The sequence below is a fragment of the Lutjanus erythropterus genome, chromosome 21 (assembly GCF_056507025.1).
Source record: "Lutjanus erythropterus isolate fLutEry1 chromosome 21, fLutEry1.hap2, whole genome shotgun sequence".
NCBI classification, from domain to species: domain Eukaryota; kingdom Metazoa; phylum Chordata; class Actinopteri; order Lutjaniformes; family Lutjanidae; genus Lutjanus; species Lutjanus erythropterus.
In genome coordinates this window covers 16,763,439-16,786,574 of record NC_139337.1, presented here as the reverse complement: position 1 = coordinate 16,786,574, position 23,136 = coordinate 16,763,439, and the positions used below count along the sequence as shown (strand labels likewise).

At 39.3% G+C, this 23,136-nt stretch overlaps 2 protein-coding genes across 4 annotated transcripts in view; both read right to left on the bottom strand.

The window, feature by feature from the left end:
- Positions 1–4,128: 4,128 nt before the first annotated feature.
- cd226 (CD226 molecule) lies at positions 4,129–9,848 on the bottom strand. Of its 3 annotated transcripts, none has more exons than XM_084747196.1 (6): positions 9,714–9,848; positions 8,647–8,970; positions 8,106–8,486; positions 6,904–7,009; positions 5,882–5,936; positions 4,129–5,365 (listed from the first exon to the last, which is right to left on the bottom strand). In XM_084747196.1, exons 1-6 carry the CDS (start codon positions 9,775–9,777, stop codon positions 5,237–5,239), a joined length of 1,059 nt encoding a protein of 352 aa, XP_084603322.1. In that variant the 5' UTR covers positions 9,778–9,848; the 3' UTR covers positions 4,129–5,236. The 3 variants fall into 3 exon arrangements, with proteins under 3 accessions (XP_084603322.1, XP_084603323.1, XP_084603324.1); XM_084747197.1 differs by having other exon boundaries at positions 4,129–4,414; XM_084747198.1 differs by having other exon boundaries at positions 4,129–4,411.
- Positions 9,849–12,495: 2,647 nt separating this feature from the next.
- Positions 12,496–23,136, bottom strand: part of rttn (rotatin) — a 47,151-nt gene continuing 36,510 nt past the window's right edge. The window contains exons 42-49 of the mRNA XM_084746905.1: positions 22,563–22,660; positions 22,243–22,320; positions 20,904–21,030; positions 16,127–16,320; positions 15,167–15,440; positions 13,166–13,269; positions 12,785–12,854; positions 12,496–12,660 (exon numbers count right to left, since the gene is read on the bottom strand). Coding sequence (XP_084603031.1) covers positions 12,581–12,660; positions 12,785–12,854; positions 13,166–13,269; positions 15,167–15,440; positions 16,127–16,320; positions 20,904–21,030; positions 22,243–22,320; positions 22,563–22,660 — 1,025 coding nt within the window. The 3' untranslated portion in view covers positions 12,496–12,580. The remainder of the gene's footprint in view (positions 12,661–12,784; positions 12,855–13,165; positions 13,270–15,166; positions 15,441–16,126; positions 16,321–20,903; positions 21,031–22,242; positions 22,321–22,562; positions 22,661–23,136) is intronic.

Here is a 23,136-nt window from a genome sequence, read left to right as displayed (position 1 = left end):
AAGGAGAGAAGCGACATGTTGGTGACCTGATGGGGCGAGTCGTGTAAGGCAGATCTAACGTAAGTAAAGTGTTATGTTCATAGGATATTAAAATTGAGGAAAAAAAATATTAGCTTCAGTGTATTTCACTGAGAAAATCTGTAAAAGCAGGCAAAAGTGATTGAAGGAATAGTTCAACATTTTGGGAAGTACACTTACTTCCTTGATGATTGATACCGTGGATATTGAAAGGTAGATGCCTCATTTGTTCCTGCTGTAAGTCTGTGATGTGTCTGTGCAGTCGCCATATTGGGGAGCTCAAGGTCTTTTTGCAAACAATACAGCTCACATTGAGAGACGCAGATATCACTACAAAATCTGCTGTAACTCACCTAATTCTGACCTGATTTTCATAAACTTTATTTGTTATAAACATGAGAAATTGAACATGATAATGGTTTCTTGTTTGGATGAAATGCAGTTACTGGTGGTAAATTAATAAGTTCGATAATAATGATATTTTTAATACTAAAACTCACAAAAGCTGAAAATCTGAATAATTAACAGCTGATGTTTGGCTGGTCACACCTGTATGTCCCAGTGGAAATGGTGTCTGTTCAGAAGGTTAATGTTTTGCTGATCAGATCACCTCCAGTCACTGAATTCAATTCCAACAACCTCAGTTCAAAAGTTCAATTTCTCACATTTATTACAAACTAAATTTATGAAAATTGGTTCAGAATTAATTGAATTACAGTCAATTCTGTAGTGAAATCTCACTATGCACATTGTAATGAGGCTACTAGTGATATGATGTCCCCAAAATAGCGGACGTGTAGACACATGTAAAATTGTGAACACAGTATCTACGTTTCTGTGTCTATGATCGATACCACTTGATAAATACAGTCACCCTTTAGCTTAGCTTGACACAAACCATGGAAAGAGCTAGTTTGGTTCTGTCCAAAGCTAACAAAATCTTCCTACCTGCACCTGTAAAACCACAAGTTGTTTTTTAACCCTTTGGGTTTTGTAGGGAATAAACAAATTAGATATATTATGTTAATTAGTGAGCTTTAGAGCTGCTGGTAGGCAGATGTTGTTGCTATAGCAGGGATAGACATCTCCTTCTTTTCAAGTCTTTGTCTTAAACTAATTAAGCCAAATAACTGTTGGTGTTAACTTCATATTTAGCATACAGGCATGGGAGAAAAAAAATATATTTTCACAAATATCAAACTCTTCCTTCATAAACTAAAGAAACTGCTTATCATAAGAATACACAATTTCTGACCCAATAGCCCGACTACTATCTTATTTTTAGTGTCTGATCCCTTAGACAGTTTTATTTTCTATCCATTAGCAACATTATGACCTAGAAAGACAAAATATTAATTGTCATTTTCACTAGAATAGCCACAATTAGAAGGAAACTTTAAGTATGTCAGTAAATTCTTTCTGCAGTATGTGAGTATTGAAATTTGTCCCTGAGTACATGACTGCTGTCTTTGCGTTGTCCTCCTCGAGTAAGAAGTGCCTTCCGACACAGACCGCAGAGTGTGAGACCTAACCAAAGCATCATCTTTGGGCTTTGAGTTTACTATTGTGGATTGAATTTAGCTCTGTACCTTCAAAACATTCAGAAAGGTCTTAAGTTTCTCTTATATACAGCAGACCCAGCTGTGAAACGCCATGTCACACCTGAACCAGTGCTCCTTTAGAAAGCTGAGAACAACACCTGTTACCTGTTGGTGGCTGTCAGCAGACACATATTCATGTTTCAATATCCGCGGAAAATCAAAGCGGTCGTATTTTTGTTACATGTTAAGAAAAGACACGACTCTCTCGAATCCAGAAATTCCAGCAACAACTTTGACGTCAAAATCGGGCAATCCAACGACAATCAGTTTGAGGCGGCAAAGCAGTTTTTATGTCAAACTTGATCACTTATTTTGTCTAGATATCCTGTAGAAGCGAAGATGCAAGAACAAGCACTTATTTTGTGTTGAATTTTGCTGTCTGACACCTTATTTTGTATTTACAAGAGCTCAATCTTTATATTAATTCAAGCCTCAAACAAAGTGCCCATTACAGATGTGTCTGCATCACAGAGCCGATTGTAACGGTGTGTAGAAAGACAGTTGTTGACATATCTGGCCACATTTCTGCCCTAGATGTCTTGAGTCTTCGCTCAAGTGTGGTTAATAAATGTATGTATAATAGCTCCACTACATCTGGACCATTCGAGCTGTACTAACTGAGAAGACTGGAGAAAGTTCTAGTTGATTGTGTTTATCATTTACAGTTTTTGTTGTTTTTCGTAGCCATTCACCTGTTTGTAGGTATGACCTCTGTGTCGTCATGATTTCCGTTATTGTTACTATATGATTGTGTTTGTGTCCGCCATGTTTTGTGTTCTGTTTACTGTCAGATTATACGTTAATAGCACTTTGAACACATTGAGTGTAGGACTACAGTTTTCACTAAATGTACATATGTAATGTTTTTGATGATAAAAAGATAATAAATTGAATGTTCTATCATGCACCAGGATATTTTTGTATGCCAACAGGAACGCTGCATGTAAGGTGAGTAACACTCAGGTAAAGTAGCATCACAGCAAACATTTTGACACGAAATAACAGGCTGAACACAGGTGTTAACAATGATACTAATCAAGGTTCTGTTGCATTGGTCAAACAGTCATGTTGGCTCACTGGAGAGGCTCCACCTCACTAAAGTGGACCTTAATTAGTGTCATTTGTTACACCTGTTTTCTTTTTGTTTGTTTTTTGTCAATATAAAACGGTGCAATGAAGAAGCTCCATTGTTAAACATTTTGTGAAACAGCTTATTCATGTTCATGCAAAGAGTTACCTAAGAAGATTGATACCACTCTCATGAAGCTAGAGCTAGCAGTGGTAGTTATAGAGGACGGATTATTTCTTTGGCTGGTTGCACTAACTTCACAGTGATGACAAAATTCCAGGTACTTACTGCTTTCAGCCAAAACAGTCCTGGCACAAACTCCTCCATAACACCAAAAAGTTGATTTTTGTACAGATTAAACAAATAAGATATAACGTTTATTAGTGAGCTTTATTGGTTTACAATTGGACAGAGGCAGGCAAGCTGTTTTCTGACTGTGGTCACAATCCTAAATCAAGTCCCAAGTCCTAAATGTCCAACGTAAATAGCTTATAATGTGCTCTTCAATGAATATAATGCTATTTAAACAACAGAGCCCCAACTCTCTGTTTTTTGTGCAGCTTCGAATGTTGAAGGAAACTAATTTGTGTAATTTTCAATCCACATGTGCTTGTTGTTGACCACTGTATAGTTTTTGTAGACAAATGTAATCATCTTTCGTATCATCTGGAGCTCATTTACATAATATCATGGATCTCTCCTGCAACTCGACTGGATGCTGTTGCATTGGTTAACACAGTGTTTCCCAACCCTGGTCCTCAAGGCACACTGTCCTGCATGTTTTAGACGTTTCCCTGCTCCAACACACCTGATTCAAATGATCAGGTTGTTATCAGGCTTCTGCAGAGGCTTGATGATGAGCTGATCATGTGAATCAGGTGTGTTGGAGCAGAGAAACATCTAGAACATGCAGGACAGTGGGCCCTGAGGACCAGGATTGGGAAACACTGGGTTAACACAAATTAGATCAAGGAAATTAAGCATTTACATTAGTTGGTACAGGAAATGAATTGATCCATGGCACATGTTGTAAATAACATAGCCCACTTTTTAATCTTTGGGCTTAGGGGAGGGTATCTAGTATTTTATAGTGAAATGGTTTAAGTCCAAGTGAAGTCACAAGTCGTTGGTGTTAAAAGTTAAAAGTTCAAGTCGTATCCTTTATTTTATCAGGTCTAACGTCATCAAATTTCTGACTCGATTTCCCTCTGGCTAGCAGCAGCATCGTATTTGTCACACAGACACAAAAGCGGTATCAATCTTTACATCTACCTCTTGGACAGACAGCAAGTATGCAAATTGCTTATAGGATTTAAAGTACAAACTCAGGAGCTTCAATTTCACAGGAAATTATGTAGTTTCCTAGAAAAGTTTGAGTCAGTAATTCTCTGTTCTTTTCCTCTGATGACACACCCACATCACAGGAAATCAGTGAGGTAGTGGTTATGACACTTGTTTTATTTATACCACACAGAGTGATTTGCAATCACACGCACATCAGTTTCAGTATTGCTGGTCACCCACACAGTATCACAGTCAAATGTACAGTTGCAGCTTCTACTGTTTTGCTGGGAAACAGCAAGATGGGAGAGTGAAGGCAGAAACTCGTGATTCCAAACTATATATTGTCCCTTCATGTTCCACATTTCTAGCTTGTCCACATTTGTCTTGTTTCCTAGCAGGATAGCCTGCAAATCCATTACTGCCTCTGCCACTGCCTCCACTTCTATGGAGATAAATGAATCAGATTACACATAAAAAACACACATCTTCACATAAAGCTGAAATACTGATCTACAAAGGCTAAAAAGTGAATCAATACAACTTGGAAAACTTGTGAAAAAATAAACAAAACATTCATCAATGAACAGTAGACAGACAAAGTATGAGCAGCTGAAAAGTAAAGCACAGGATTAGCTAATTAGAGTTTAGCTTTCATAATAAGAGCGTGCTATAACTAGAATGCAGCCAGCCTAGACGGAGAGCCCTTTGGGGGGAGAGCAACAGTCTCAAGTGATGGTACAGTGCTGAGTGACTGCTTTTCTTTTCCGTTAGATGATTAGACAGCATTGTCAAGCTCTGAATGGAAACCAGGAGGGATGAAAGTAAAAGGAGAGCAATTACACAGGCTTTTGTCAATCGTTTTACTTGGGGGTTAGGGAAGTGAAAAGAATGATTATACAGGCTTTTGTCTGCTCTTTGTGCATGACGGTTACTGTCAAATATCGTTTTGCCGCAAAACAAATATTTCCTCAACAGTAATTATGAAGTACATACTACATTTAATTAGCGGGAGCAGGGTTGTCTCAAACAACTTCTCGAGACGTACACGAGCACCAGCTTGTCAAGTCATGTCAAACCACAGTATGAATTTTAATCAGCATCAGTGTGATCCCTGCATCCTATTAAAAAAAACTCAAATAAATAATCATGATCTGTGCTCGTCGATATATTTTTGCTCATATTTGAGAGAAGCTGAGGACGCTCTGACAGCTGTGACAGATAGAAAATACGGGTTCGCAATGCAGTACATCATATTCACATCTGCTCATTTACGGTGAAGCTGACGTTTGGTTTTGTGCGATCGGACAGTCTGTAGGTTGGCATAGACCGGGCAGTTTCTTATCTGCCTGGACTTCTTCCTGGGACACATGGAGATGTTCTCATAGAAGTTTGGCTGTGAATATGTGGTAGATTTTATTAGTATATGAGGTATTAGAAAACGACATGTGACAGATGATGACTGATAACAGCTTGGCAAAAAGTGATAAAACGTCCTGCTGAATGGACTCAATATGAAATATGCTTTTTATAATGATATAAATTTCATTAAGTACCTCATAGAATCCCACTTACAAAATCTGAACTATCCCTTTAAAATAGTTTTCATTTAATTCTCATTTAATAACAAAGTGGCCTATAAAGAAATGAGAATGCAAGTAAATGTCACTTACTCTAGAAAGTATCCCAAAGCCATAACTCTATCATTTACTGTAAGTAAAATTAGTTAAGTTAGTAATTAGTTAAAATGTATCAGGGTGCATGATGAAAGGATGTGCTCAGTCAAACAGGATTAATAGTAAAGTGGGACAGTTTTATAATGAAGTGCGTGTCTGATGAGAAGGTAAGGGAGCGCTGTAAAAGTGTCCAGTGTGAAGACAAAAGTAGATATGATGAATAGAGGGAGGCTCACCTGTCTCTGAGATGGGTGCAGTTTGACTCTGTACTCCTCTCTCTTGCTCTTCTTCCTGTGGCGATTGTTGGACAGAAATAAACAAAACAACAAAAGAAATTCAGTTTTTCATCAGCGGGCAATTTCAGATGCATCCGAGCACTATTGTGATGTTTTATCTCTGAAAGCAGCAATATTTATAGAGTCCCATTTTTAGCCATGCTAGCGGTAGCTGCTCTCAGATAGATATACTTGCTTTTAACTAGATGTTTGCATATGCATCCACATGCACCATGGCTGCCTCGTGTATCCTACATCCATTTAGCATGATGGTTAAGAAATAAATGCTACATATGGTTGCAAAATAAAGGAAGATAGAAAAAAAGACATTTCTGCTGGGCAATGCTTTGTTTTAAGGGGTAACAATCTATCCTCCAGCACCAAGTCAAAGTTTTGACTTATCCACTGAAATGTCTCAACATCTACTTGATAGAATGGGACAAAATTTGGTGCAGACATTTATGGGTCCCAGATATTACACTGCTTTCCCTCCTCCCTCTTTAATGAAATGTCTTGACAAGTATTGGATGGATGGATGGCCGTCAAAGCCTGTTTGAAATATTCCCTTTAGGATGAAATGTAAAGACTTTGGTAGTATTTGCAAAGATAATGACATTCATATCAGCCTCATTGTACTTTGTGTTTGGTGCTAAGTAGCAAATATTAACATGCAAAATTAAGATGGTGAACATAGTAAAAATTTACTGCTAAACATCAGCCTGTAAGTACTGTCGCAGCGAGCATGTTAGCATGCTGATGTTACCATTTAGTTTAAAGCAGAGTAGCTAAAGTGGCTGTAGATTCTTGTTGATATTTAGTTACTCACTCAATTATATTTGATAATGTCGCTTAGCCCTTTGTTTTAAACTGCAATGATACCAGCACTTTATGTCAATGAACAGACAGACCCATATTTCACAATCAAGATTAGCTTTATAATTTTGTTTACTAAACATATATGAAAACACACGGTGTGGTCTTACCTGTGCCTCACTGCTAGTATGACAATGATGACAGTAAGTAGAATAAAGCCAGCAGTTCCAGCCCCGATGTAAATATACATCATGTACGTTGATAGGCTGAATCCACCTGGATATAAAATAAGAGACAATAATGAAAGGTTTTCACTTCAGCGGAACACTGCGGTTTTACTTGTTTGTGGTTACTGACGTGTTACAGACTCATTGTGTTCTCATGACTCACAGGTACAACATCATGTTAAAGCAAATGTGCATCTTTAAACACAGTATTCTGAGACAGGATGCTGTGGTTTCAGCAGAAGTGAGTCAGTCTGCTGGACTGTTTGAGATAATCAGCACAGGTACCGTTTTATTGTATTCATTACGTCTCATCAAGCACTGAGACATATTTGCATTCATAAATTATTTTAAGATTGAGAAACAATTTATCATCCAGTCATAAGACCATCTATACGGTATGACTAGGTTGCACCAACAAGACGAATTTAACCTAAGATTTGTTGTGATCAGAGTTTAGCAAAAACTAGGTTTAAAATAATAATAATAATAATATAAATCCAGATTCAAAATTAAGCAGACCTCTGTTGCACCTTTAAAAACTAAGCTCAGTTTAGTAAAAAATGTTGTTTGCTAGCTATTTAAAAATTAAAGTTGTATTGTTTGCTTAAAAAAAAAAACTAAAAAAACAACGAAAACAAAAACATATATATATTGTTTTCTAGCTCACTGAAAGGTTAACAAAATATGACATTGTTGTTGCCAGCTAGCTGAGAAGTAAAACAAAACATTATACTGTTTGTTTTTTAACCAAGTTAACATTGTTTACTGGACATTTGAAATGTAAAAACAGAAAAAACCCATAACGTTTGCTAGTTAGTAAAAAAGTAAAATAAAAACAATGTTCTATTGTTTGCTAGCCAACAGAATTAAATTTAATTTAGGTTTCTAGTAAAAAACTTTAAATTAAATCTTTGTTCCTGTCCTGGAGCTATAGATGGAAATGAGCCTTTTTGGTTAACCATTTAAAATTTGCGCTCTCTCTCTCAAATAAAGTAATAAACTAAAACGAAACTTTATTTTGAGCTAGTTTAAAAGTTTGGTGAAACATAAAGTTAAACCATGTTGTAGCAGGGTTTAAAAATGAATCATTGTTGGTGCTTCCCAGTCTCTATATGTGTGTGACTGTATGATGTCCGTCTTTGTACCTGGAGGCGGCACAGTGAGCAGCACTGTGGTGGTCTGCACGCCTGCATCTGTGCTGAAAGTACAGCGGTAGAAACCACCATCTTCCGGCACTACACCTGTCAGGCGCAGGCTGATATCCAGGCTGTCTGTACAGCTGACAGCCCCCCTGTCACTGTAGTCTTCGCTCACCAGGTTCCCTTCCACCTTCTTACACACTCCAATAATGCGCCAGGGGTGGTCATGGGGCATCTTCTCCAGAATGACCTGGTAAACGGTGCCGTTGTGCTCATGGTTACAGCTGATGTTCAGGTTGTTGTTCTCCTCTGCTACCAGCTCTGCGTCTGTCTCGATCGCCTCTGGGGTGGGGGGCTCTGCGCTGTCGTCTTCTTCTGGGGGCTCATCTGTGGAGGACACACAGGAAATAACTCATCAAAGAAAGAAAGAAATTGAAATGTATGATGGAAATGAAAGTAGTCTATCAAGTTTCATTTCCAACAAATCAAATCATTTTTAGTCAGTCTGCGGGGGCACGGAGATGAAAATTTCCACCATATCTTTTACCTAAATCTTCCACCCTGACGTTCCTCGTCCAGGGGCCTTGAGGGAAGGTCTGAACAGAGCAGTGGTAAAGCCCAATATCCTGGTGGGTGACGTTCCACATGGAAATACTTCCATCCATATGCGTGGTCCTCAGGAACTCTATCCTTTTCCTGTACTGGTGAGAAAAGGCCACTCCAAACTCTGGATGGAAAACGGCTACTGGATCCTTGTCTGGTATTTTGGTCCAGGACACCATGCTGAGATTGCCGTTCCAGGGGCACAAACATTCGAGAATCATCCCTTCTTCAAGACGAACTGTGACAGCTTCTTTCTGCTGGACAGCAACTGGATAGAGGACATTTTTCTGTTTAATCAACTCACCTTGAAAGTTGACAAAATACAGAAATCATAACTTCTTTAACAGGTGTGAATTAATATGTCGCAAATCTATATTGTATACAAGAATAACCACTTGTTTGTAGGATTATAACTGATTATATTTTAATATTTTACATGTATCATTTCAGAATCATAAACTTCCAGGCTGTTTACACCTATGCGACATAGCAAAAAAAAAAAAAAAGACCCATGTTTTCCTCCCCTAAATCTCCTCCACTTGAAAATTACCACAGCTATTCACAGCTTTGAGGCCATCCCTAGGGTAATGGTAATTAGGCTAATTTGAGCCAGTACACATATACACCACTGACAATAGTTGGTGATCAAGCTTCCAAGTTTTCAAAGCCTTTTATCCGAGCTGAATGACAACTGATTTCAAGTCCAGTGATGCCCTTGGGAGAGCTCTGGCAGGTTTAGAATAATAATGTCTCGCAAAAACTAACAATAACAAGCTTTCCTACCATTTTCCCAGCCAATTTGACAAAAAATATGGAATAAAGCTATGTTTAGTTTTAATTACTGAATTCAAGATTATAAACAGATGAAACTACATCAAAAAAGGTAAATCAGACTCAAACAATGAATACCACTTTTAACACTGTCAAGAAAAATGTTGTCAATTGACACATTGTCAGTCATGACAAATAAAACTCCTCTAAAAGCTTTAAAAATAAATATAAACACCATACCTTTAAGAAAAGGAAGAAAGATGAGTACCACGAAGTACCAGTGGTCCTTTTGTACAGCTTCCATCTTGCCCCACCGAGGGAGAATGAAAGCTGCATTGATGAGACGAGTGGAGAGGCACCCGAGCTGCACTTCCTGCTAGCTCTCTGGCTACACAGACACACTTGAACTACTGGGGCACACTTCATGGTAGCCCACTGTTAGTTCAGTCCACATAGAGGGGCAATTAGTACTAATGCTGCCATCATCTACCTGGAATTCTACAAGGTAAAAATGATCTTTAAGGACTTAAGAAGTTTGAGGATTTATTTTGCCATTTCAAAACATCAATATATGATTACAAGATGCAAATCCTGAATTTAAATAAAATTTGGTTCAAGAGAAGTCATTGGTCCACCACTTTTAGTCCAGATAGCTCTTAACTCTGGAGGGATTTTCATGAAATTCAGTACAGATATTCATGGTGCCCAGAGGATGGATCCTACTGACTTCAGTGATCGCCTGACTTTTCCTCTGGCACCACCATGAGGTTGACTTTTGCAGATTAGAAGGAAATATCTTGAGAGCACTTGGATTATAGAAATTGGCTATGATATTTAAGGTCCCCTGAAGACAAATAGAAATGAACTTATGACTCTTCTGATGTGCCTCATGGGACCTAACTTCTGGAAAATGATGAATGGTAGCCTGCGATGAGAGACTTATATTTGTTTTCTTTTAAATCTCAGTGAACTACATGTATCGTGTTGCACAAAAACAGGATCAATAAATTATTTTTCTCTCTCCACTGATTATGGTTCTACCAAAGGTGGAGGGACTTCACCCTCTATTCTTAAGAATCTGGAGATCCCCTGACTTTTCCATTAGTGCCATCATGAGGGCGACATAGGTGTGTTTTATTTATATATATCAAATAGATTGACATGAAATATGGTACATACTTGACTAACTCAGTTTCAGACTAACTAACCGTTTGGATTTGCAGTAGTGTTATCAACACACACAGACCAAAATGCCTCTGGAGGCAGCTGCTTAGACCAACAACCAATCAGATCAGAGCAACGAAATGTGTCGATCCATTTCAGGACACCCGATGGTGGCCCTCTGTTTGTGGTCTTTCTTGCATTACAGCTAAATGGAACACTAAAATATGTCCCTAAAACATTTTAGATGAGAAATAGGTCATGTAGTAACCAAATCTCGATTCAAAACCACCTAGTTTCAGTTTGAGTTTTGTGAGTCTGTGGTGTTGCACTGGACAGACCTGCTGAATATACGCAACTGGATAAACCAACAACCAATCACAACAGTGAGACACACGACGCTCCTGTCAATTGGCCCGACCGGATCCAAGGCTGGTTGAATTCTGTCTAAATGGAAGCGGGGCCAGACGTATCTGCCGGAGCAAATGTAAACATGAGCTTGGCAGATTTGTCTGGTTTTCAGGTTATCTAGCACCATCACTGGGTCAAAATTTCTGTTCATCTATCATGACCTGAAAAACTAATGATATCCCTACAAACTGCAGAAGACAAGCGAGTTTAGTGCAAATTAGTTAAGTGTTAGCAACAAAAATGACTGAATTAAGATGAACATGGTTAATATTTTACCTGCTACACAACTTGCATTTTTATTGAGCATGAGCATGAGCATGCTAATATTAGTGATTAGTTTAAAGTACTGCTGTGCTTAAAGCCATACTATGCTGGATTTGTAGGTAGCTCAACAAACAATTGAAAGAGAAAGCAGTGATAGTCAAGCAAGTTAGAGAATAAATGAAAAGAGGGAAAAGGGTTAGCAAGAACAAAGCAGTGAATCAGAAATAAAACATTTACTGATTGTTTGGTAGCGGTTAGCATGCATGTAACTCAGCCCTGCCCTCAGACACGCTGACTTTCAGCTCAGGAGGAAGAACAGGTCGTCCACTAATCAGAGGATTGGTGTCTGGATCTCCAGCTCCTCCAGTATGTCAAAGTGTCTATAGCAGTGGTGCACAACCCTGGTCCTCAAGGACCACTGTCCTGCATGTTTTACATGTTTCTCTGCTCCAACACACCTGATTCAAATGATCAGCTCATCATCAAGCCTCTGCAGAAGCCTGACAACAACCTGATCATTTGAATCAGGTGTGTTGGAGCAGGGAAACGTCTAAAACATGCAGGACAGAGGATCCTGAGGACCAGGGTTGGGCACCACTGGTCTATAGGCAAGATAGTGAACCCCAAACTGTCACTGATGGCTGTTCCATTGGTTTGGCTGCTATGTTTTTACACAGTCCCGACCTCACACACCACTTCAAAAAAGCTAAAACCCACAAAAAATCACACGCACAGTAAAATACTAAGGGGAAAAAAAGAAAATACAGGCAGAAGGCAGGGTCTCTGCAGATAGAGACACCACCAGACACTTCTTGTGAGTCATAAGTTATGTTGAGAAGGATTATTTTTGTAGGAGTCTACATATTGTATTTTAGGAAAATCCTGCATGTTATACCTTTAAGTACAGCCTGACAGCTGCTGGCATGACCGGAAACCCTCGGGTTTCAGTGTCTGAGAAAAGTTTCTGCTGGTTATCATCAACTAACCAAAGGTAGCATCTTGTGGGGAACAGCAGCCTCACACCACCACAACCACATGAGCGATGTTTAAAGCCACAACTGGGTCACATCCACAGAAATTACATTTAAAAAACAAAACAAAACAAACAAACAAACAAAAAAAACACCACAAAGTATGATTATAGTTGGTACAATTTGTTTGAATAAAATCAAACCACACAAGACAGTTTAATCACCCAGTACTTTATTATCAAAATTAATTCATATTTGATAGGTCTAAAACATGATACAAAACAGACAATATAAATATAATCAGTTATTTAGCAGCTGGGAAAGGTTTTCAAGGCACTTCAACAGGTAGGTACTCAGAGGCTCCTGCTTGTTCTCTGCATCTGTGGTTCACAGGGAAAAAGACACAATTGTAAACAATGGGACATGTAAAAACCTAATGTTCAGATGTTGGATGCAATGACAGGTGCTGATACGTAATCGTCATCAAAGCGAATAAATGCATACCCTTCTTAGAGACGGTATGTGCCTCCTCAATTCTTAATCGAACAGATGGACACTTCAAAGTAGTCTTGGCCTTTGAGGAGAAATCAGACCGACAGATTAGGAAGAGTTGTTTTTGATGAGCTGGAAACCAGAAGAGTTCTTTTATTTTTTTCAATTTATATTCAGGAGATAAAAAGGTTGATCATCTCTTCTGTATGTGAGAGGACAATGAAGCTTTCAGGCACATTCATACCAGACAGAGAGAAGACTCTCCAGGATTTTATGTGACATATACCACCAGTAAACTCTCAACACGAGCCAGTGAATGCACTGTCACTAAAATAAAGTTTTAACGCTTGGGTGCATGTGTTTATGTTTGCGTGTGAGTGTGTGTGTGTGTACCCTCTGGTTGTTATGGAGCAAAGCCCAAAGCGCAGAAGCTCCCATACAGCGGGTTTCCATGTCTTTACTGTCCAGACAGCACAGCAATACCTTCATGGCTTTGTCTGGAAGAAAGATACACAGATAATCAGAGGCGTCCCTCAACTGTATGAATTTGCTAAAGAAAAAAAAAAAAACTAATATATTCTTTTAATTCAAAATGACAAGAACAGTGCCATTTATTCTAACACAGATAATATATGAAAATTTTGACCTGGATTACACAACAGTGATATTTTTAGGTGCAAATTACTGATGAACTAAACGGAGAAAAACAAGTTTGACAGCTTCACTCAACTGTCATTATCTGGGTCATTTCCTCATAACATCATTCATTTTGCACTTTTACCTATTCTTGCAGACATTATAATGTAGAGGTGTGGTCCTATCACTCATCAACACTGATTGAAGCCATATTGTACGTACAACACACACAGGAAATGTGATCTTTCCACAGGAAACAAAAATACAGACGTGACAGTTTGCACCCACCTGGTCCTACAACTCCCACCTACAGCCTGCAGTGCATGAGGGGTGTGTGTGTGTGTGTGTGTGTGTGTGTGTGTGTGTGTGTGTGTGTGTGTGTGTGTGTATGTGTGCAACTTCCTCTCCCTTTCTCACCTTTGTACCTTAGAATCATTGATCTTCATAAACCTGCTACAGTCTTCCTACTTTCCAAAATCTAAATGTAACAGTAGATACGAAACTTGAACTGTCCTCAGAATTTCTATTATTAATATTTTAAAATTGCGTTAGCAAACACTGGCACATGGTAATGAATTTAAGTCCAGGATTCACTCGCTATTTGGCTCTAGTTCAGTGCTCCTAATAAAATCATATCTTTTAGCTGCTAGATGTTTGACTTTCTTCACCAGCCACTTGTTTACTTTACTTTTACGGAGTAGTAAAGTACTGGCAGTGGGGATGCCAGTACTGAGTATCGGTCTGACACTGTGTTCATTTCCTGGTACTTGCACTCATAAAACTACTCTAATATCACCTCACGCGATACCACTGTACAAAAACTAGCTCCTTCAACACAAGCTATTTGATTAAACATCTAAAGAACCAACACGATGCAGAGTTCAAGGAGTTCGCTGATACTAGCGGTGGGAAATGGCAACAACAATTTGTTCCATTTAGAAAGTAAAAATAAAACATGTTTTTAAAGTCTTTACAGGAATTGTAATGGCATGTACTCATACTGGTATTCGGTATTGCAATAACCTAAATGTTAGTACTTCTACATGGTCTGAAAAAAGTGGTATTGGCATATCCCTAATTGGAAAGAAACCAATAATCTACTTCTGAGACCAAAATGAATCAGTAATGGAAAGCAGCAGATTTAGCTCTTCATTTTCTGTGGTTCTAGCAGTACTGTGAACCCTTTATGTTTAAGGAACACTCTTTTGTGCTTGCTTATCGAGATTAAAACAAGGACATACTACTTTCATGTCAGTGTGTTAGTAATAGAATAAGTAGGATTTGTTAGTTGCTGTTTGTAAATGCACCCCAAAAAACAGTTGATTGTAAAATCTCATTTTCAGGATGTCAAATACGGACATTTCAGGCTGGTAAAGTGTCCTGAGCAGAGCAAAATAATGAGAAATGTGCAGGTAGAGGGCGGGGTCACACACTTCTGGTGGGTCATGGATGATTGACAGGGATTCTTTTTTAGGATGAGTCTATGCATTGTTTTTTTTGGGAAGATCCTGCATAGTTGCTCCAGCTCCATATTAAAGCACAGACATGAGAGCAATATCGATCATCTTATCTAACTCACAGCAAGACACCAAAAACATTTCCCAAAATGTCAAACTATTTGTTTAATATCAAATGCTATTATTTTCTTGTTCTGTCTCTAATGTGAGTGATCACAGAGCAGATGCATCATGCTGCTGATATACTTTTATACTGTGCTGTGTGAGATCAAGACATTTAACCCTCGTTTCCCCTCCATACCATTGGCAATGACGTGTGGCTTGTTGGCCGGGCAGAAGCAGAGGTTGTGAAGGGTGAGCAGTGCGTGGCGCCGGTGCTGTGCCAGGTCTGCCAGCAGTTCCAGGGCTCCGGTCACCCTAAGGATACTCTGCTGGCCGTCCTCTGCGAACGAGAGATTGACCAGCAGTTTCAGCCACAGGCCCAGAAGGCTCCCGCCGCCACAACCTGCAGATGTTGCCTTCGCACCACCTGCTTTGGGCATTGGCACTGACAGGAAAGCCTGCAGGAAATTGTTCTGAGAATGACAGCAAAACGAAGCAGAAGAGAGACATTTCATACAAGAGTTTTAGAGTCATGTGAGTCAGATAATTAATAGCTGCTCGCCAGTTTAGAAAACATTTCCCCAGGCAGCATGGTGTAAGTGTAAAGGAGAGACTTTAAACATTGCATATCACACTTAGGTTAAATATATTTAATTTGTAAATTGTTTTACACAGCCACTTCACAGGAACTAAAGAAAACCGTTGATATGGCTCATCTAAACTGGTTTATTCTAAAACATTTCCATTTAGGAAAAAAAAATCAAATAATCTCTAAGTCATGTATTAATGTACTTTATGTAGACTATATTTTGTCCACAATGTTGTACACTGTGTACCAGGTAGGGCTGCAACTGATGATCATCTTATTGATGAATCCGTTTTCGGCCATTATTTGGTCCATAAAAAGTCAGAAAATGGTGAAAAATGTTTATCACTGTCCAAAAGCCCAAGGTAACATCCTCAGATGTCTTGTTTTGTTCACAACCAGACGATATTCAGTTTAGTGACATACAGGACTAAAGAAACAGAAAATGTTCATATTTGAGAAGCTTAAATCAGAGAATTTGGAAATTCTTTCCTAAAAAAACACAAAACGACTAATAAATTGAAAATAGCTGTAGTAATAGTAATCTTTGCAGCTGTAGTACCAGACTTGTACCTTTTGCAGGAGGCCTCGGCAGTCGCGTGACATGGCAAGGTTAGCCAGGAGAGACAAAGCGAGCCTCTGGATGGGGCTGTTATCCGGGGCGACCCCTGAGGCCAGCTTCATGACAGAGTGCATCAGAGAGTTGCTGAGAGTGCCTTTAGATCCTGCCGCAACACCAGGGCCACTGCCGCAAAGAGAACTGCATGCTGAAAGGAAAAAAAAACACAATAACCACTAAAGAAAAAAGTCTTAAGGAATCATATGAGGGGACAGTTTTGAAAATCAATTAAATATGATCCTACCAAAAATGTGAGAGAAAAAAGGGGTGACCCTCTAACAGATCAGAACAGAAGATTTGACAAATATATATTACTCAATTAAGTTTCCTCTATAACATCTAAAAAGCTCTAACCTGTTGATTCCACTCAGCATGGCATGTCTGTGCCATGATTTTGATCCATCCTGCACACAGCTGCATGCCCCCACCAGCAGTGTTTCAAAAGTGTTTCAGCCGCAGACCATTTTAACCAGTTTTTAAAATCACTTCACTGGCTCCCACTCAATCTCAGAATTTTTTTAAAAAATGTTAATGATCACTATTAAGGCTCATGGAGGGTTAGGTCCAGAATTTATAGCTGACCTCTTGACCCCCTATGAGCCGAAGTGCAACCTGAGATCCTCTGGTCGGTCATCCCTGGAAATTCCTCAGGCAAACCTTAAAACTAAAGGTGACCGCGCCCTTGCTGTTCTGGCTCAACAGTTGTGGAAAGACATGCCGGAGACGATTTGTTTACAGATGTATTTCAGCATTTTGCCCATCTGATTATGTTTACTTGCTCATATTTTGTTGATTTGGTCCTTTTTCCTTGCTTTTTGGATACGTAGGTCACGTAGTAGCACAAGGTCTTTTATTTTGAAAACTGACCAGATTCTCTATGTCTTTTTTTTTTTTGTGAAAATAGACTTGCACATATTGGAATAGAGCAGAGCTTCTGGGAAACACCAAGTTGCAGCTGGTGGGATCACAAGCATTGTGTCGAATGGCTGCGATCAGCTCTGACTACCGAGGCGCATTCATAACCTAATGCAGCCACAACTGACGACTGAAGAGATCCAAGTGAAGGTTAAAAGCGCACCCTGGTACTCATACCCTGGTACATTTTTTTTGCTTCCTAAAATAATGTTTTAAACCAACATCACAATATTAGCATAGCTTGGATTTCTAAAGACTTTTGACATGTTAGAAATCACATATTTATGAGACTGGAACAGTTAACAGAGCTTCTGTTAACTGTCATCATGTCATGTTGCACTGTGGAATGTGTGTAGGCAGAAGCACATTATGCACAGTAATTACAAAGCACAACAGACCAGGCTGGAGGTCTATTTTAAAGGAAAATTATTTTCCAACCTCAACCCCAGTGTCTTTAATGGTGGGAGCAATAATCGATGCATGATGCAGAGTCCACAAGCTCAGGGACAAGGCCCTGCGGCAGCCAGTCAAGAGTAACACTGGCTGACATGGTTGTAATGACACCAAAACAACTACTCCATTCTCTTCCACAAAGGATCATGGTCATACTCAGAGCAGTGGACTGTGGGAGCAGCTGATATGAATCTCAACCTAATAATATGACATTCTAGCATTTGCATTGGGCAAATATTTCCTCCTGAACAAAAACAATATTACAGGTGGAATATCCAACAACCAAACAGTGGGTTCAATCTATTTAGTTAGAAAGAAAGCATTTAGTTAGAAAGACCGAACATCACTTGCTCCTGCAGAAACCACAGCATTACTTTTGATAACTACTTCAGTTTCGACCAGCATATCAATTCTGTTGTTCAATCATACTTTTTCCAGCTCAGAAAAATCTCAAAAATCTGGTAATTTTTGTCTACTAAGTACTTAAAAACAGATTACTGCAATACACTCTTCTCTTGCCTCACATAACAAAGCATCAACAAACTTCAGGTTAGGTTCAGGATAGGTTTTAAAATTTTAACAATCACTTTTATGGCTCGTAGAGGATTAGCTCCAGAATATATAGTTTGACCTGAATGGAGGGGAACCTTAATTTGTATTATTGCTAACACCTGTGTTTACGCGACTGTTTCATGTCAAAATGGCTGCTGTGAAAAAGGTATATTGGACTGCAATTTTGTTTACCATTAGCACCTGTGGTAGCCACTTTTATCACCAAGAAAAGTCCAATACAAATACAGTATAACACTCAGCAAAATGCTCTCTTTTTCTTCTTGTTGGACTGGTTGCTTCTTTCTGTTTATCTTAAAGCTAGCTAGCTGTAAGGGCCAGAGGCACCAGAAGCCGCAAAAATAAAGACTGACCCGCCGAGCTGCACGGCTGTCTGCCCACTATACCAAAACATCTCCGTACGACTGCATGCACAGCTTGTTTTGCTGTAAAAGCTGTCTAGCCAAAAGTCAGGAATGATAAAGAAGAGTGGACCACTTGTGCAAAGACAGAATAAACTTCATCTTAGTGAGGATGATAAAGACATAGCTGCTGTTCACAATGAATGCAGAGTTTTGAAGCAGTGTGGGCTCATGTAGAATCAGAAAACATCACTGCAAGTTTTTTTTTACTCTTTTAACTGGCTTTTAATCTTCATTCTCCATGAATGCACTCTGACTTACGATGAAAAGCACCATCTTCTGACTCTGAGAGGGAGGGAAATTATTAAGCCTTAGGCTATGACTACAATCTTTTCTACTACAAGGCTATTCAGAAACATAAACAGAAATAGATAACATACAAACAAGTGATGCAAATTAAAACTTCTCTCTTCTAGTGCCACATTCACATCAGTATAACTGACATGACTAATTGCTGCGGCTGAAGATTACATACAAAATACAGAATTTAACAAGCTAAAGACAGAGAGCATTGATGAGACGTAGTCTGACACTGATTGATGTTGCTTATTGGAGAACATGACAGCTTGTTGGTTATACTAATCCTGGAATGGTAACATACAGCAACGGGCGTATGCTGATGTTAGCCTGAGGTTATCTCAATACCTGTCAAGAAAGCTGCTCTATCACAGAATTGACAAGGGAACTCTGCTTTATAATGGATCTACTTCACTGATGATATGAGTCAAAGGCATTCCCACTGCTGCTACAAATCTCATTAATTTTTTGCAACCATATAGGACTGATCACTCCATAGAAGTGCAGAAAAATGTTTTTTAACTTTCTGTTTATCTGTCTGTGGGAGCAAGTTTTAGGGCTGCTACAAAAATATCTGTGGAAATATGTGTGGCACAGATGAAAACAACAATCTGACTTGAACTAGCAGTGCAAACAAAGCCTTGGATGAAGGAGGAAGACTGGAGATGAAACATTCAGTAGAAATGTAGCAGTCTCAGGAGACAAAATGGTAGCCCGAGGCTGGATGGTGTAATACTAAGCCTGGCTGCATGCAGCCTGAACACAACCTGCTGTTCGGTTAACCTTTAGGGAAATACTGTGCCCGACTTCACTGATTTCTGCTGCTTCACAGCTCGAGCATATGAGGGGTCTAAAGCGAGTGAGTTTAGATCAGAGCAGACGCACCCACTGAGGAGCAGGTGCCAATCAAACAGAAAGACACACACACACACAGAAACGTTCATAAGTGTTGCACATGAAACTTCCTTTCCTTAACTGATGAAACTGATTTCCACTGCACAGCTACACACACGTGCATGCACACAACACAAACACATCAAAGGGACCACGAGCCGTTTATCAAAGTTAAATTTCCCTGCTGTTTCCTCGCTGTGAATCTTGCCTTTTTTCTACTCAAAAGCTTTTGCTCTTCTTATTTCCACAGACACAATTCTTACATTTGCATGATGGAATACCAATAACTCAGGCATCACAGGGTAGAGACGTACCGATCCACTTTTTTTTTCAGTTCTGATTCAGATATCTGAATTTGGGTATCTGTGGATACTGAAACTATAATGATACCAGCACTATTTTTTCTTTATATTTATCATTATAATTATTATTATTTTTATTGTAATTATTATTATTAGTAGTAGTAGTGGTACAAGTAGCAGCAGCAGCAGCAGCAGCAGTAGTAGTAGTAGTATTATTACATGAGGCTGAAACTGAATTTTAGTCTGGAAAGCTTGTGTAGTTTGCGCAATGTAGCTTGTGTAATGACATCCTTCAACGACTGTGGCACTGCAGGTGGATTCATCAGACTGTAGCACACTTTTCCACACTGATATATGGCTTTCTCTTTGCATGATAGTCTTAACTTGCATTTGTTGATGCAGCGACAAACTGTGTTTACTGACAATGGTTCCCCAAGTATTCCCGAGCCCATGTTGTATCTTTTATACGATTTTGTGGGTTTTTAATGCAGTGCTGTGTGAGGGGTCAAGGGTTGATGAATGCCTTATGTCAATTTCAGGCTCCAATACTAATATCGAATCTGATCAGTCCCATCTCTAACACAGAGATGCTCTGTGCTTCCCCACATCATCTCCTACTGGTCTGAAACCCGTTGCCATGCATACAGTTCGACAGCCATGCAGCCCGATCCCTGTATGCTGACACTGTGCCCATTGTGGCTGCCAGGCGAGCAGGCGCTAGTCTTATACAGTGAGACACAATGTTGTTCAGTGGTCACTGGAGAGGACAATGGGCCCCTCAGTGTGAACTGTGTGTGACTCAGTCAGATTGCTAACCGCAGACAGAGGCGATGGGCAGGCACGGGCCAGGCACAGTGCCTGCACAAACACATATGACACACAGACAGACGCACACGGACCTGTAGTGCAGTTGGCCGTATAGACACAAAGAAGCTCCAGCACTGCCTCCATGGTGGGGTCATCCAATAGGAGCCAAGGCCAAAGAGCATAGAGTGCCAGTGTTAGGCGAGCATCTGTGGCCACCACCTACACACACAAATACAAAAGGATTACACACACACACTTACATAGGAGAAGACCCACATACAGGCATGTTCAGTACTTATACACAGGGCTCCTACACATTTTCAGTCAAATTCAAGCACTTTTTAAGCATTTTCCAGATACACTTTTAAGCTTTTCCAGCACTGTACAGCTGTGGTAAATTACATTTTTATATGCTCAAATTGAATATTTAATTTCTTCATCACATTAAAGGAAAAATGTATAATATATTTACTGTAATAAATCATAAAATGACCATGACATGTCATCAGAAATTGAGGAAACATGCTAAGTTGAAAAATCCTTAGCAGCAGGTATGGCCATGCAGCCATGGTGTCGTCCTTTGAAATTTCTTTTGTGGGATGGAACAACTGTTTTTGTTTGACTGTTTCATGTTAAATAGAGTTAAAATTGTATTGTGTTAAAATCTAAACATTTGCTGAATGAATAAGTGTGTGTTCATGAGTCATACAAAATTATTGTGAATCTTTTAGAAGGAGTAGATGTTTCTAACTATTACACTGCACAATATGTTAATGAAGTCTCAATTGTTTGGTCCATGAAATGTCAGAAAATGGTGAAAAATGGCAAGCAGTGTTTCCCAACACCCAAGGCGGCCTCCTCAAATGTCTTCTGTGAAAATGACTAAAGAATAGAGAAAATATTTACATTTGAGAAGCTGAAATCATAGACATATTTCTAAAGAAATGACTAAAAACTTACTTACTTATTAAAATAGTTGCAAATTAATTGATTAAATTGTTGCAGCTCTAAACACGACATTGAAATTCAAGTGTTTTCAAGGATTTCCAGCACCCGTATGAGCCCTGTGTACAACAGCACAAACACAGATGGCACTAATCAACATAAGATGCTTCAGTATTTCCCTAAGTGTGCAGGAGAAACACAGAGGGAGCGGAATAATGGAAGAGTAAACAGTGCAGTCGAGCCTCCCTGGCTATTTAGTCCAAGGTAACCACCAGTGACAGAAAGGCCACTTAGAAAATGAAAACCAGCTAATATGCTCCATAAGTAATGCCATTACAGGGTTTAAGAAGCTAAACTTGCTGAGATGTTATAGCAGGACCATGCACATTTAGGTGAATCTCATTTACAGGCACAGCATTGGTACTCTGAGGTTCCATTAAAAACCAATTAGCAGTGGGGAATTAAAAGGCAGACACACAGGCTCACTTTGCATTCATCGTTGCGGTAAAGAGCACTCCGTAGGATCTCCACAGTCAGCTTGACTTCCTTTAAATAGCCCTCTTCCTGATAAAAAAACAAAACAAAACAAAGACCAATATGTTTACATGTTCGAGCTGAAAAAACACTGCATCCTTATTGCTCCATAACAGCAAAGAGCACCAACTGCTGAGAACAAGAACAGATATTCATAATATTTATCCAAAAACTCCTTCATGTTGGACTCGGATTGTTATTATATCCAATGAAAAACACAGAGGCAGCACAGAAACTTGGAGACTGGAAATTTCCAGCCAGCCTCTGCTCACCTTTTTGCGGTAAGAAGCCTTGCCGGGTCGGACCGACTCCAGGTGGAGCTGGGAGTGAGTTTGCTTCATTTGCTCCACACAACTGTCAATCAGACCAGCTGGAAAAAAACAGAGTTCAGAATGGAAATGAACAGTTATAGTAAGATATCCACTGTAACTGACATGAAATAACTCCCAATGAAGTTATAAATTGAGCACGAACTTATTTGACTTTTCCAGTCAAAGAAGAAGCTCAAAATTTTAAGTTAATGTAAAGAAACCCTTACACATCCCTTATGGCGGACGAACATACAGCAACCTAGTGACCCATGTTAAAGGTTCAATGAGTATGCAACAGGCAGGACCTGGGAGATTTCAATTATTTCAACATAATTGATTACGAATAGACAATCATTTGCATAACGTGCATCAGCATGTTGCAGTTGCTGTTCCCTGTAAAGGCATGGATTTCCCCAAAGAGCAAAAGGCAGCTTAATTTCAAGTGTAGGAGTATTTTACACAGAGACTGAACTTTGTGATGCTCTGTAAGCTCTGTAAAGTGGACATGACATTACTTCAGCAGTAGGCTAAAGCT

Coding starts and splice junctions, on each gene's coding strand:
- cd226 (XM_084747196.1), bottom strand. CDS start 9,777: ATGGAAGCTGTACAAAAGGACCACTGGTACTTCGTGGTACTCATCTTT. Junction 8,487..8,646: donor CGTCAGGGTGGAAGATTTAG/GTAAAAGATATG, acceptor TGTCCTCCACAG/ATGAGCCCCCAGAAGAAGAC. Junction 7,010..8,105: donor GCTCACTGTGCCGCCTCCAG/GTACAAAGACGG, acceptor TTTTATATCCAG/GTGGATTCAGCCTATCAACG.